Raw genomic sequence first — 15,997 nt, 5'->3', positions numbered from 1 at the left:
ACATCAACACATGAGAGACAGATAGAAGAGATGTTGGTGCTCTGTCTGAACACATGCCGTGCTCAGATCATGATCAGTCACTAACGTGAGAAGACACTCTCATCAGATAGGACCACATGATCTCACATGGCATCTCTAAACCCTCCAATGGGAATGGGTGTGACCGTGAGAGAGCTGGAATGATAGGAGACAAGCTCATAACAATGATGATGTAATGTATTCTAACTGACACAGCAGGCTTGATAAAGGGTATTTATGGATTAAATCACTTCGGGATTATCTGTGTAGATAAGAAGATTGAGTGAATGTTGCCCGGGAGATGTGATGACAATGCCCCATTGTGTCGTGCACTTAGAGTGTGTTTGTGTTTGTGCACTTAGAGTCTTTCTCACACACAAATGCACACACACACACACACACACACACACACACACACACACACACACACACACACACACACACACACACACACACACACACACACACACACACACACACACACACACACACACACACACACAGTCTTGTACAGCTAACCTTGTGGGGACATACAATTCAGTCCCATTCAAAATCCTATTTTCCCTAACCCCTAACCCTAAACCTAACCCGTACTCTTACCCTAACCCTAACCATCAGGTTATCAGGTTATCAGGCCATCAGACTGTTAAACAGCCACCACTAACATTTAGCGGCCGCTGCCAACATACTGACTCAACTCCAGCCACTTTAAAAATGGGAATTGATGGAAATTATGTAAAAATGTACCACTAGCCACTTTAAACAATGCCACTTAATATAATGTTTACATACCCTACATTACCCATCTCATATGTATATACTGTACTCTATATCATCTACTGCATCTTGCCATCTTTATGTAATACATGTACCACTAGCCACTTTAAACTATGCCACTTTATGTTTACATACCCTACAGTACTCATCTCATATGTATATACCGTACTCTATACCATCTACTGCATCTTGCCTATGCCGTTCTGTACCACCACTCATTCATATATCTTTATGTACATATTCTTTATCCCTTTACACTTGTGTGTGTGTATAAGGTAGTAGTTGTGGAATTGTTAGGTTAGATTACTTGTTGGTTATTACTGCATTGTCGGAACTAGAAGCACAAGCATTTCGCTACACTCGCATTAACATCTGCTAACCATGTGTATGTGACTAATAAAATTTGATTTGATTTGATTTTTAACCATTACCTTAACCCTAACCCTAACCCAAAAACCTCAACTTTATCCTAACCCTAAACCTAACCTTAGCTCCTAACCCTACAACTAACCCTAGCTCCTAACCTTAATATTTAACTTAATTCTAACCCTAACACTAATTCTAACCTTAACCCTAAACCCCCTAGAAATAGCATTTGACCTTGTGGGGACTAACAAAATGTCCCCAGTTGGTCAATTTTTACTTTGTTTACTATTCTTGTAGGGACTTCTGGTCCCCACAAGAATAGTTAAACACGTCCACACACACACACACACACACACACACACACACACACACACACACACACACACACACACACACACACACACACACACACACACACACACACACACACACACACACACACACACACTACTTACTCATGGAGCTCTGTCCACTGAGGGAGCTCCGGAGGCTCTCCACTGATCCTCCAGCCTTGAGTTTGGGTTTCTCCAGAGAATCTGTGTCTGGCTGGGGGGACTGGGGGGAGCTGGGAGCACCATCTGGGCTCGACTGGAGGGAGGGAGGCGAAGAGAGGGGGAGGAATGGTACAGATGAAGGCGAGGTATGGAATGGGGAGGTTGGGGCAGAAAGGTAGAAGCGAAGAGGAGAGGGGAGAGAGAGAGAGAGAGATCGAGATGGAGAGATTAAGAGACAGAGACACAGATGCCTGTATCAGTGATAGGTACCGCTCACAGTATCATACACATGACAGCAGCTATACTGAAGGGTAATTCATCACAGCCACTAGATGGCAGTGTGGCATGTAAAATAGTCTTTCGAGTGAAGTTGGAGGTCATTTAGTCTCCTGCCTGCTCTTTCCAAGCAACATATTCATAACTAATTCAACCTTTTTCTGGGTCACTGCATGGACGTTCCAACTGTCTCTGCTATTCATCTCTGAGGGAACTGGTTTGCAGCGCGCGGTCTAAGGATGTGGCACTCCCTAGGCTTTGACAGTACTGTACCCTCTGACAGCCTAGATACCAGGCCAAAACCAATACTGTAGTTGTCCATTGTTTGAATGTGAATGCTCATATGATACGAATGAGCCACACACACATACACATGCGCACGCACACGCACCCACAGTCCCAGAGCCAAAGGCCCCTTGTCTCAGAGCGCTGGCCTGGCATGCGTGAGGCTTGTCTCCCTGGATGAGCTCAGCCACTTCCATACACACCCCACCCTACACCCCGAGTCCTGTCCGGGGCCTGAGAGAGCTGAGACCAGAATGTGGACAGCTCCAAGATAGTCCCAGCTGTGTGTGTGTGTGTGTGTGTGTCTGTTTGTGTGTGAGAGAGCTGGGTATTTAGTTTGTAACCAACACAAACACGTCCACCCACACACATATGTAAAGCCCAGAATGATTATGAATAACAGGATCTCGGAACAAGCCTCTTGAAAGTTGGGATCTTAGTGTGTGTGTGTGTGTGTGTGTGTGTGTGTGTGTGTGTGTGTGTGTGTGTGTGTGTGTGTGTGTGTGTGTGTGTGTGCGCGTGTGTGCGCGTGCGTGTGTACCTGTTCAGACAGTGAGCTGCTGTACTTCTTGGACATGCGTTTCCTCATGGTCTCTTTGACAGACTTGACCTTCTTCCCCAGAGAGATACGAGACGTCGCGGGAGACTTGACTACCTCCCGGTATATAGCCTCTGGATACTTACTCTGAGAGATAGAGGGAGGGAGGGAGGGAGAGCGAAAACACAGAGACAGGAAAAAAAGGAGGAGAGAAAGAGAGAGAAATAACTAAATAGTTCATTCAGTGTTTGAGTTCCCTTCTCTAAGCATTGCGCCCCCTCAGCCCTGAGTCATCAGTAATCTGTTAGCACTTACATTGGGCTCTGAGCCTGCACTGACCACATGGAGCGACCTGTTGGACAGGTCAAACCCTCCGAAACTACACGTCCTCTGTGTGAGAGAGAGAGAGAGAGAGAGAGAGAGAGAGAGAGAGAGAGAGAGAGAGAGAGAGAGAGAGAGAGAGAGAGAGAGAGAGAGAGAGAGAGAGAGAGAGAGAGAGAGAGAGAGAGAGAGAGAGAGAGAGAGAATAAATATTTAGAGCGAGAGTGGAGAGAGTGGGAGTTAAAATCAATTAGAATCTATTCAAATGACATCAACTCCCATTCGTGCCCAGTAAGAGTCAAATCACAATGATTCATGCTTGGCGGAGTCACAATGGCAGCAGGTTGATTCATGGCTGTATGTTATATATGGTCTTGCTGAGTGAGCCTTTCCAGCCGTCTATATATGTATGTGATGGTATGACATCATATGGGACAGGCAACAGACGTGAAACTCATATATATATTTATCTTTATTATATTCGTTAGTTAATTGGGTGACCATCTGTGTTAGATCATCCGCATGGGGATTTTGGAGTCACTGTTATTCTGCAAGTGTATGTTACTTTAAATCTAAAGCCATGGGGAGCAAGCATAGAGTGAAATTAAATGAAATCATTTGGTTAGATGTGGTCACGCTGAATTATTCCATTGTGCTTTATGAATGTCATATAGAGCGTATAGACTATGGCCCAACCCAACCTTTCCCTTGTGTTTAATTACGAAAGGACGGTTACTGGATTAAGTCTCTGGAAACACACACATTGTATAGAGATATGAATACTTTTACACTGGATTAGGTTATAGAGAGGGGAGGTTGAGGTAAGTACGTTCTCACAGAGAGTATAGTGTATCCGACTGAGGGATATGTAAGGGGCTTTGCCTATCTATCATATCTCTCCATTTGACAGGGAGCGTTTCAATAGGACCAGTCATGAGGGTAGCAGGGAGTTACCGTTGAGGAGAGAGATTGGCCATCTTATCACTGAATTAGCTTTGAGACCATTTGCTTTCTATCGTGTCCATGTCCGCAGTTCCACTCTCTGGACTTCACAGGAATCCATAGCTTTGTGAAGAGAAGCGATTGAGAAGGCGTCCAAAAAGAAGACTGGAGATGAGGTGATGTTGTTGGATATATTGAATGGAATGGCCATGCATCTATGGATGAAGAACCACGTCCAATGATTGACAAGTGACAGCAAGGATTCGGGCTTCTTCAAGGCTGCAGAATAGCTCTGTTAAGCTTCCCCTGTGTCGATCTAAATACTCTTTCATTAGGACTCCTACCGTCAACACTAAAAACGTCCATGCTAGTTTTGTTATTGACTTGGGATTGAACTTTCGCACACTGACTACACCTTATCACACCACCTCTCTCAATGATGTGTGGAGGCGTGTTTGGCCTTGCCAGCCCTGATCATTTAGCTGGGCTTATGGCCACTGTCACTGTCCCAGATTTCTCTTTCTCCCTTTTATTTCTCACTGAGCCGGAACATACTGTATATACACTGCTCAAAAAAATAAAGGGAACACTTAAACAACACAATGTAACTCCAAGTCAATCACACTTCTGTGAAATCAAACTGTCCAATTAGGAAGCAACACTGATTGACAATAAATTTCACATGCTGTTGTGCAAATGGAATAGACAAAAGGTGGAAATTATAGGCAATTAGCAAGACACCCCCAAAAAAGGAGTGATTCTGCAGGTGGTGACCACAGACAACTTCTCAGTTCCTATGCTTCCTGGCTGATGTTTTGGTCACTTTTGAATGCTGGCGGTGCTCTCACTCTAGTGGTAGCATGAGACGGAGCCTACAACCCACACAAGTGGCTCAGGTAGTGCAGTTCATCCAGGATGGCACATCAATGCGAGCTGTGGCAAAAAGGTTTGCTGTGTCTGTCAGCGTAGTGTCCAGAGCATGGAGGCGCTACCAGGAGACAGGCCAGTACATCAGGAGACGTGGAGGAGGCCGTAGGAGGGCAACAACCCAGCAGCAGGACCGCTACCTCCGCCTTTGTGCCAGGAGGTGCACTGCCAGAGCCCTGCAAAATGACCTCCAGCAGGCCACAAATGTGCATGTGTCTGCTCAAACGGTCAGAAACAGACTCCATGAGGGTGGTATGAGGGCCCGACGTCCACAGGTGGGGGTTGTGCTTACAGCCCAGCACCGTGCAGGACGTTTGGCATTTGCCAGAGAACACCAAGATTGGCAAATTCGCCACTGGTGCCCTGTGCTCTTCACAGATGAAAGCAGGTTCACACTGAGCACATGAGCACATGTGACAGACGTGACAGAGTCTGGAGACGCCGTGGAGAACGTTCTGCTGCCTGCAACATCCTCCAGCATGACCGGTTTGGCGGTGGGTCAGTCATGGTGTGGGGTGGCATTTCTTTGTGGGGCCGCACAGCCCTCCATGTGCTCGCTAGAGGTAGCCTGACTGCCATTAGGTACCGAGATGAGATCCTCAGACCCCTTGTGAGACCATATGCTGACACATGCACATTTGTGGCCTGCTGGAGGTCATTTTGCAGGGCTCTGGCAGTGCACCTCCTGGCACAAAGGCGGAGGTAGCGGTCCTGCTGCTGGGTTGTTGCCCTCCTACGGCCTCCTCCACGTCTCCTGATGTACTGGCCTGTCTCCTGGTAGCGCCTCCATGCTCTGGACACTACGCTGACAGACACAGCAAACCTTTTTGCCACAGCTCGCATTGATGTGCCATCCTGGATGAACTGCACTACCTGAGCCACTTGTGTGGGTTGTAGACTCCATCTCATGCTACCACTAGAGTGAGAGCACCGCCAGCATTCAAAAGTGACCAAAACATCAGCCAGGAAGCATAGGAACTGAGAAGTGGTCTGTGGTCACCACCTGCAGAATCACTCCTTTTTTGGGGGTGTCTTGCTAATTGCCTATAATTTCCACCTTTTGTCTATTCCATTTGCACAACAGCATGTGAAATTTATTGTCAATCAGTGTTGCTTCCTAAGTGGACAGTTTGATTTCATAGAAGTGTGATTGACTTGGAGTTACATTGTGTTGTTTAAGTGTTCCCTTTATTTTTTTGAGCAGTGTACTTTGTCCCCCTTCTACTGAGTACAGAGATACAAAGGAAGAGAAACAAGGGAGGGGAGAAAGTTAAAAAGAATAGAGGAAAGAGAATGTGTGTGTGTGTCTGTCAGCTCCTGAGCAGTGACCTATCAAAGCTGTGTCTCTGCCTGTTCCACTCTGACTCAGGAGACTCCCTAGGGTTTGGGCTGGGTGACATTTCTAAATGGCAGTTACCTCTACTGTTACACTGGTACCCACTGTTCACGTCCTGAGTCAGAACGGGCACATCCCATGACTATTTCTTATCACATGAAAATGAACTACAATCCCAAGGGCTTTCGTATCTAAAGGTTGTGGAATGTTCTGGTTCTCTATGGAGGTCTCTGTTAAACTAACCTTTCTAAATATTCAAGCTCCATGTGGATTAAAGTAGAGGAGACAGGAACATTATCAGCCCTGTGGCTGTATCTAAAACGGAGGGTTATTGTGCAGCCTTGAAGCTAGCCTTGGTCCTCCTGGCCAGGTGGGGGTGGCGTGTAGCCCATCCCCACCCCACTGTACGGTAGAACTCACAGACTTCTGCTGGATGCGTAAGAGCACGCGCTTGGTGCAGCGGTCAACGCTGGCCGCCCACTTCCTGTCCGCCTCCCTGTCCTCCTCCAATAGGCAGCGGTGCTCTGCGCGGCTGAGGGTGACGGGTCGGACCAGCTGGGCCCAGTTGAGGTGGCCGTAGAGGCTGCGCTCTACCACGTATGTGATGTTCAGCTCGCTCACTGCCGCCCGGCCGCGGAGCCTGCGTGGGGGGAACGCCCAGCCCCCACACCCCCCTCCACCCAGCGTACCACTCTTAGCCTTGGCCAGGTCACAGCGGGCAGGAGGCGAGGGGGAGGAACAGGAGGGGGGCGCCCCAGGGGGTTTGGCATAGTTCCGGGAGCGCTGGTAGAGCAGGTGTTTGGTGGAGTAGGCGTAATTGGGGTCGGGCTTCCTGAGCCAGTTGGCATGGTGACGGGTGGGTTTGGGGCTACTCTGGGAGACGTTGTCGAGGGCAACAAGGAGGCGGGGCTGGGGGTGTGGTCTGGGGCGTGGCCGGGTGAGGCCGTAGAAGCCATAGAGTGTGTCGTTACTTACCCCGTGGGAGAGAGAGGTCATGGCTTTCCTCATCTCGCCCTCCGTCATGGAGCACGACACCTTCTCTTCTTCCTCGGCTCCACAGCCGTCCAGCTCCGAGAAGGAGGATCCACTACCTTCCACCCCGACGGCCCCCAGACGCCCAGACCCAGCAGGGACTCTCCTGGGGGGTCGGATGAGGCCGTGGGTGCTGCTGGACTTAGAAAAGGTCTTGACCAGCTTGTGTCCGGACCAGGTGGTCTCCAGGCTGCTGGAGGAAGGGGAGGTGGTCAGGCTGTCTGTGTCCCCGTCCAGAGAGAGCTGGTCCTGGGTCAGGGAGGACAGGGAAGCATCCTGGGGCAGGTTGGACTTCTTCAGGACCCCTGTGTACAGGGCTGCGTTGTCCTCACAGGTAGAAGACACCTCCAGTCTCAAAGAATCTACAGGGAGGAGTAAAACATCAAACCAATTATCCATTAGAGAGAGCAATGTCCAATAGAGCAAAACCAGTTCTGACCCATTCACATAGTAACAGTGTAACGGCATTCTAAATACACAGTATACAGTACACTGTTTGGGTAAGTACGGACACGGGCTGTACCTTCGGAGATGGGTCTCTTCCCCTCTTCCACCTTGATGAGTTTCTTCTTGACGCGGCGGGTAGAGTTGACCAGCTTGTGGAGCCGTCTGAACTTCACAGAGTCCTCTGACTGCTCATCATCAGACTGCTCCCGAGACTGAGAGGGAGAGAGGGGACGTCACAGAGGTTCCCGAGACACAGGGGAGAGACGGTCTGTCTGTAGCGTACAGGGACCCCCGGAACCATAGGCATAACACAGTGACCCATATCAAAACCTTTACGAAACAACACCGTACTGTAGGTCATTCACTCACGTCTTGGGGAGACTGACCACACCATTAAAACACACAGGTGTTGGGGGTTGGTGACAGTTACGGTGCATGTTTTAGGGTGGACATAGTTAGTGATATCAGAGCATGGAGGGAGGGTTGGGAGGTTGGAGGGCATTTATATTGCATTGTAGAACATTATGTAAGACGTTTATACGAAAAACATATTCCGGTCACAATAATGAGGCCAAAACAAGAAAAACACTGAACGGGAGACGACAACGAGGAGATGCCACAGAAGATATTCACCACAGATATTCAGTGAACTTGGCATTTGTGGCGTGTCTCTACATCAGACTCTAGTCTGTGCGCTGCCTGTTGGGAATGAGCCTCGAGCTGTTGACTACCCAATAGCCACTAAATGGAGTGAACAGCAGCATTGTGCCGAGGCACACAGAGCTCCATTATGAGGGAATGTGTATGTGTGTACAGTGTCTCCCCAAGGATTTATCTCAGCAGTGGCTTGGTAGTTGGCGAGGCCAACGGTGTGGTCATTTTAGAGGCCCTCCTCTTGGCCCCACAGGCCAAATTTGGGAAGACAGAAATGTGCACATTTTTAAAGCTAGTTTCCTGCAATTCTACATATTTTGTCATGGGCCTGAGAGAGAGAGAAAAAAATTGGTATTGAAGTAAATTTCCTGAACTTCTACATATTTTCCGTTGGGGCTGAGCGAAGACTTACTGATTTAAAGCACATTTCCTGCAGTTGTACACATTTAGCCATGGCTTATGCAGTGTTCTTATTCCATCTGAGTGACTCAAATATAATAACAAAATCAATGGGGGCCCTATTCATTTTATTATTGTCGTTGTTAGTTCGCAAAGATGACCTTATTAAAAATTATATAGCTAAGGCCTCCCGAGTGGCGAAGTGGTCTTACGCACTGCCTCAAAGTTGAAGCTGTGCCACCAGAGATCCTGGTTAGAGTCCACCACCCATGGGGCGGTGCACAATTGGACCAGCGTCATCTGGGTTAGGGGAGGGTTTGGCCAGCAGGGATGTCCTTGTCCCATCGCACTCTAGCAACTCCTGTGGTAGGCATTGCAGACTTACACGGTCACCAGGTGTACGGTGTTTCTTCCAACACATTGGTGGGCCTGGTTAAGCAGGCATTGTGTCAAGAAGCAGTTGTGTTTCAGAGGATGCATGGCTCTTGATCTTTGCCTCTCCAGAGTCTGTACGGGAATTGCAGCGATGAAACAAGATTGCAACTACCAATTGGATACCATGAAATTGCAGTAAAAAAAAATATATATACACTACTGTTCAAAAGTTTGGGGTCACTTAGAAATGTCTTTGTTTTTGAAAGAAAAGCACATTTTTCAACATTGAAGAGGCAACTCCTGCCTTCTAGGCAGAGTAGCAAAATAAAGGCCATATCTCAGACTGGCAAATAAAAAGAAAAGATTAAGATGGGCAAAAGAACACAGACACTGGATAGAGGGACTCTGCCTAGAAGGCCAGCATCCCGGAGTTGCCTCTTCACTGTTGACGTCGAGACTGGTGTTTTGCAGGTACTGTTTAATGAAGCTGCCAGTCGAGGACTTGTGAGGCGTCTGTTTCGCAAACTAGACACGCTAATGTGCTTGTCCTCTTGCTCAGTTGTGCGCCCGGGGCCTCCCCCTCCACTTTCTATTCTGGTTAGAGACAGTTTGCACTGTTCTGTGAAGGGAGTAGTACACCGCGTTGTACGAGATCTTCAGTTTCTTGGCACTTTCTACCATGGAATAGCCTTCATTTCTCAGAACAAGAATAGACTGATGGGTTTCAGAAGAAAGCCCTTTGTTTCTGGCCATTTTGAGCCTGTAATCAAACCCACAAATGCTGATGCTCCAGATACTCAACTAGTCTAAAGAAGGCCAGTTTTATTGTTTCTTTAATCAGAACAACAGTTTTCAACTGTGCTAACATAACTGCAAAAGGGTTTTAAAATGGCCAATTAGCCTTTTAAAATGATAAACTTGGATTAGCTAACACAATGTGCCATTGGAACACAGGAGTGATGGTTGCTGATAATGGGCCTCTGTATGCCTATGTAAATGTTGTTCATCGACTACAGCTCAGCATTTAACACCATAGTACCCTCCAAACTCGCCATTAAGCTCGAGACCCTGGGTCTCGACCCCGCCCTGTGCAACTGTGTCCTGGACTTCCCGACGGGCCGCCCCCAGGTGGTGAGTGTAGGAAACAACATCTCCACCCCGCTGATCCTCAACACTGGGGCCCCACAAGGGTGCTTTCTCAGCCCTGTCCTGTACTCCCTGTTCACCCATGACTGCGTGGTCATGCACGCCTCCAACTCAATCATGAAGTTTGCAGACGACACAACAGTAGTAGGCTTGATTACCAACAACAACGAGACAGCCTACAGGGAGGAGGTGAGGGCCCTTGGAGTGTGGTGTCAGGAAAATAACCTCACACTCAACATCAACAAAACAAAGGAGATGATCGTGGACTTCAGGAAACAGCAGAGGGTGCACCCCCCTATCCACATCGACTGGAGAGTAGTGGAGAAGGTGGAAAGTTTTAAGTTCCTCGGCATACACATGGGCAAACTGAAATGGTCCACCCACACAGACAGCGTGGTGAAGAAGGCGCAGCAGCGCCTATTCAACCTCAGGAGGCTGAAGAAATTCGGCTTGTCACCAAAAACACTCACAAACTTTTACAGATGCACAATCGAGAGCATCCTGTTGGGCTGTATCACCGCCTGGTACGGCAACTGCTCCGGCCACAACCATAAGGCTCTCCAGAGGGTAGTGAGGTCTGCATAACGCATCACCGGGGGCAAACTACCTGCTCTCCAGGACACCTACACCACCCGATGTCACAGGAAGGCCAAAAAGATCATCAAGGACAACAACCACCAGAGCCACTGCCTGTTCACCCCGCTATCATCCAGAAGGCGAGGTCAGTACAGGTGCATCAAAGCAGGGACTGAGAGACTGAAAAACAGCTTTTATCTCAAGGCCATCAGACTGTTAAACAGCCATCACTAACATTGAGTGGCTGCTGCCAACATACTGATTCAATCTCTAGCCACTTTAATAATAAAACATTGGATGTAATAAATGTATCACTAGTCACTTTAAACTATGCCACTTTATATAATGTTTACATACCCTACATTACTCATCTCAAATGTATATACCGTACTCTATACCATCTATTGCATCTTGCCTGTACCGTTCGGTCATCGCTCATCCATATATATATTTTATGTACATATTCTTATTCATTCCTTTACACTTGTGTGTATAAGGTAGTTGTTGTGAAATTGTTAAATTAATTGTTAGATATTACTGCATGGTCGGAACTAGAAGCACAAGCATTTCGCTACACTCGCATTAACATTTAACCATGTGTATGTGACAAATACAATTTCATTTGATATTCCACGAAAAATCTGCCATTTCCAGCTACAATAGTTTCCAGCTACAATACAATTTACAACATTAACAATGTCTACACTGTATTTCCGATCAATTTGATGTTATTTTAATGGACAAAAAAATGCTTTTGAACGGTAGTGTATATTACCTTTTCGACATACTTTTATCTGGTTTTAGTCATTTAAGTTTACACTGAAAATGTTTTACGATACCCGAAAATTATATAACAAATCTATTTCGAACTCTTTTTTTTCACATTATATTTTTGGGAGCGGCGGATTCAATTTAGCAGCGGCGGCCCGCCACTGCCAAATTAATATAGGGGAAACACTGGTCTGTATGTGTGTGTGTGGACTTTGGAGGGAGGATGGTACTGTAGTTCAGTTGGACGTCACGACGGTATTAAAAATCTCTACAGAAAAGCATAAAGAGAGGGAACAATGAAGTCACCAATTGGATACCATGAAATTGGGGAGAAAAAAAGGTAAAAGTAAAAAAAATCTATATCATTAAAAAAAATCTATATATATTTTTTGAAATGAAAAATTGACAAAAATAAATAAACAAAAAAAACAGCGCTGGTTGAACCGCAGGCAACAATTGCACACACACCCAGCGTGTTAGAGTGATTGAGTTAGTACTAAGGCATTAGTACTAAGTTAGTACTAAGGTACCGTAGGCCTGGAGAGGCTTTCAACTCCCCTTAGCTTCTCCAGCCTACCCATGTGGGGTGGCAGGCAGCCTAGTGGTTCGAGTGTTGGGCCAGTAACCAAAAGGTTGCAAGATCAAATCCCCGATCTGACAAGGTAAAAATCTATTGTTCTGCCCCTGAACAAGGCAGTTAACCCACTGTTCCTAGACTGCCATTGTAAACAAGAATGTGTTCTTAACTGAATTGCCTAGTTAAATAAAGGGTCAATTTAAAAAAACATGTGAAACACTGGAGCATTGTATTACATCTGTGACCTAACAAGTTCAGAGCTGCTGGGTTAGACCACTGCCTGAGTCTGGTGTTATTGATACACATGCATCAGGCCTGAGGATAACAGCTGAGGGATTTCTTTAACAGCTGGCTTTGGACACCTTATTATTTATTTTATTTCACCTTTATTTAACCAGGTAGGCCAGTTGAGAACAAGTTCTCATTTACAACTGCGACCAGGCCAAGATAAAGCAACGCAGTGCGACACAAACAACAACACAGACTTACACATGGAATAAACAAACATACAGTCAATAATACAATAGAGAAGGTGTGCAAATGAGGTAGGATAAAGGGGAGTGAGGCAATAAATAGGCCATAGTGGCGAAATTATTACAGTATGGCAAATTAAACACTGGAATGGTAGATGTGCAGAAGATGAATGTGCAAGTAGAGATACTGGGGTGCCAAGGAGCAAGATAAATGAAATAAATAACAATATGGTGATGAGGTAGTTGGATGGGCTATTTACAGATGGGCTATGTACAGGTGCAGTGATCTGTGAGCTGCTCTGACAGCTGGTGCTTAAAGCTAGTGAGGGAGATATGAGTCTCCAGCTTCAGTGATTTTTGCAGTTCGTTCCAGTCATTTCAGCAGAGAACTGGAAGGAAAGGCGGCCGAAGGAGGAATTGGCTTTGGGGGTGACCAGTGAAGTATACCTGTTGGAGCGCATGCTATCTCAGTGAGCTGAGATAAGGCGGGGCTTTACCTAGCAACGACTTATAGATGACCTGGAGCCAGTGTGTTTGGTGACGGATATGAAGCGAGGGCCAGCCAACGAAAGCATACAGGTCGCAGGGGTGGGTAGTATATGGGGCCTTGGTGACAAAACGGATGGCACTGTGCCATGAGGGCATACTGGCACCTACAATGCCTTCAGAAAGTACTCACACCCCTTGACTTTTTCCATTTTTGTTGTGTTACAGCCTGAGTTTTAAAAGGATTCAATTGAGATTTTATGTCACTGGCCTACACACAAGTTTCGTGATTTTTACTTAAATCGGCTTGAAAATCCATGGCAAGACTTGAAAATGGATGTCGAGCAATGATCAACAACCAACTTGACAGAGCTTGAAGATTGTTTTTAATAATAATGTGCAAATATTGTACAATCCAGGTGGGGAAAGCTCTTAGAAACGTACCCAGAAAAACTCACAGCTGTAATCGATACCAAAGGTGATCGATACCAAAGTATTGGCTCAAGGGGTTGATTACTTAATATCCCAGTTTTATTTTTCATTTATTTTTTTTAAACAAATGTTCGATTTTTTCTTCCACTTTGACATTAGAGTATTTTGGGTAGATCGTTGACAACAAAATGACAATTACATCTATTCTAATCCCATGTGGAAACACATCCAAACAAGGAATAAGTCAATGGGTGTGAATACTTTCTAATGGCACTCTAGGTGACACAAGGACCTCTGGCCTCCACATTCCCTTGGACTCCTCCAGCCAGTTCGGGAATTCTCAGTCAGAATGACCTGCACATTACCCATAAATCCCTCTGGTGTCCCATCCGCCCCCTATTCCACCGCTAGGCCCAGTGGTGCATGCTCCATACCCCATTCCTCTGTCAACAGCAGAATCAGACCATGAGGCCGGGGATGAACCCTCCCCCTTAGTTTTTAACAACCTCTCAGCTCCTAAACCGCAGAATGACTCCCCCCTCATCCCTGCACCTCTTAACCCCACTGTCCTCCCTCTTCGCTAACCCCACACATCTGTCTGGAATTCTATTCTGCTAAGTTTCCACCGCTCCGTGCTGTAATAACAGGTCTGTGCGCACGCGTGTGCACGAGAGAATCGATGGGGAGACAGGAGAGAGACAGAGACAGAGAAGAGCGAGCCAGCCCGCTGCAGTTTGGAACCAGACCCGACTAATGCTTATTACTGAGGTACTGTACATATGGGACATTACTGGAAGCAGGTTGATGTTTATTGTCAGGAATCTTGCCCTGGAGGCAGAACTGAGCCTCCAACTGGGCCAGCTGCAGTCAACATTGGCTATATTGTACGTAAAAATGCATGAAAACAAACATTTCCTTTTTGGTCATCATTTAAGTTTAGGGTTAAGCATTAGTTAGCAGTGCGGTTAAGGTTAGGGTTCATGTTAGGGTAAGGGTTTAAAATTTGATTTGATGACTTTGTGGCTGTGCCAGCTCGTGACCACTCTGCAGAGCTGCATCCAGGGCAAGATTCATGACAATAAACCTGCTTACTGGAGTGGAGCGTGGATATTATTACTCAGAGTGGTTCATTATTCCTGTGGGTGTTGGTGTTGAGTGCATCGTTGTTGCAGGGTGTATGTGCATTGTTTTTGCAGAGTGAGCCACTCATGTGCAAGACAGTCCCGGAGGACAGCCGGGGGTGAAAGCGAGGCAGCATGGCTTTTATATACAGGAGAGAAAGCGTTGCTTTTAAATTAAATGCATTCTGTTGTGCTGTTTTCATAAGCATAATCTCTTGTACTGTAAATCTGGGTCATTAAGAAGAATGCAATAGGAGAGAAGAGAAGACAAAGAAAAACACTTCTGTCCCTTGCCAATACATAACAGCCTGGGGGGAGAGGAGGAGGTGACATGACATAGTCCCGAGATGCAGCCGTGAGGGACACCGACGTCTGGAAATCAATCAGTGGTGAAAAGCTGCTGCAGTCAGCTACCCCGCAGTAGAACAATGCCAAACAGTCATGACCCCTCACACACATGCCTCCACACACACACACACACACACACACACACACACACACACACACACACACACACACACACACACACACACACACACACACACACACACACACACACACACACCCACACACACACTGTCATTAACGGCTTTGGGTCTTGCTGCAAATGTCATTGTGCGGTCGAACATACACGGTGCACATTACAAGCAAGACTAGATTGAGAATAGCCAGTAAAACCCTTGCAAATGGATGCAAACCTAGAGGGAGTCTCACTGTGTCTGCAAACACACCTCAGAAAAAAAGACAGAAAAAAACACTGAAATCTAATTAAGCATGCGAAGCAGTTGACTGTGACTTGTTACTCACAGCTTTAGGCATTTAGGACAGCAGACTCATGCTCATCCCATCCCCAGGTCAGCACAAAGAAGCAGGCATCATGATGCATGAGGCTGAGCCTGCCCTAGCTACTCCTAGGTTAGTCACGCTGCACACAGCATATCCAGGGTGAGGCACGCGCAGTCACACAGCACACAGAATATCCAGAGTGAGGCACGCACAGTCACACAGCACACAAGCACACAGCATATCCAGAGTGAGGCACGCACAGTCACACAGCACATCCAGAGTGAGGCACGTGTAGTCACACAGCATACAGACACACAGCATTGACGCACACACTCACTCTCACAAACTATCTGCAGCCTTTTGGCGAAGGCAGCTCTGCCCGAATGAAAGCGACGGAAGTGAGTAGCAGCAGAGAAAAGGCACGTTGTGCCTGGTGGAGAGA

The 15,997-nt window shown here is 46.8% G+C and overlaps 1 protein-coding gene across 6 annotated transcripts in view; it reads right to left on the bottom strand.

The window, feature by feature from the left end:
• LOC139556658 (SAM and SH3 domain-containing protein 1-like) overlaps positions 1 to 15,997 on the bottom strand; it is a 337,727-nt gene that overhangs the window by 28,161 nt on the left and 293,569 nt on the right. For 5 of the 6 annotated variants that reach the window (XM_071370881.1, XM_071370882.1, XM_071370886.1 and 2 more), the window contains 5 exons: positions 7,836 to 7,971; positions 7,256 to 7,674; positions 3,070 to 3,144; positions 2,758 to 2,901; positions 1,617 to 1,749 (listed from right to left, as the gene is read on the bottom strand). In XM_071370881.1, the coding sequence (XP_071226982.1) occupies positions 1,617 to 1,749; positions 2,758 to 2,901; positions 3,070 to 3,144; positions 7,256 to 7,674; positions 7,836 to 7,971 (907 nt within the window). Of the gene's footprint in view, positions 1 to 1,616; positions 1,750 to 2,757; positions 2,902 to 3,069; positions 3,145 to 6,700; positions 7,675 to 7,835; positions 7,972 to 15,997 lie in introns of all 6 variants that reach the window. The other variant, XM_071370880.1, reaches the window with a different exon arrangement.

The sequence above is a fragment of the Salvelinus alpinus genome, chromosome 27 (genome assembly GCF_045679555.1).
Source record: "Salvelinus alpinus chromosome 27, SLU_Salpinus.1, whole genome shotgun sequence".
NCBI lineage: Eukaryota > Metazoa > Chordata > Actinopteri > Salmoniformes > Salmonidae > Salvelinus > Salvelinus alpinus.
This window is presented reverse-complemented; position numbering and strand designations above follow the sequence as displayed.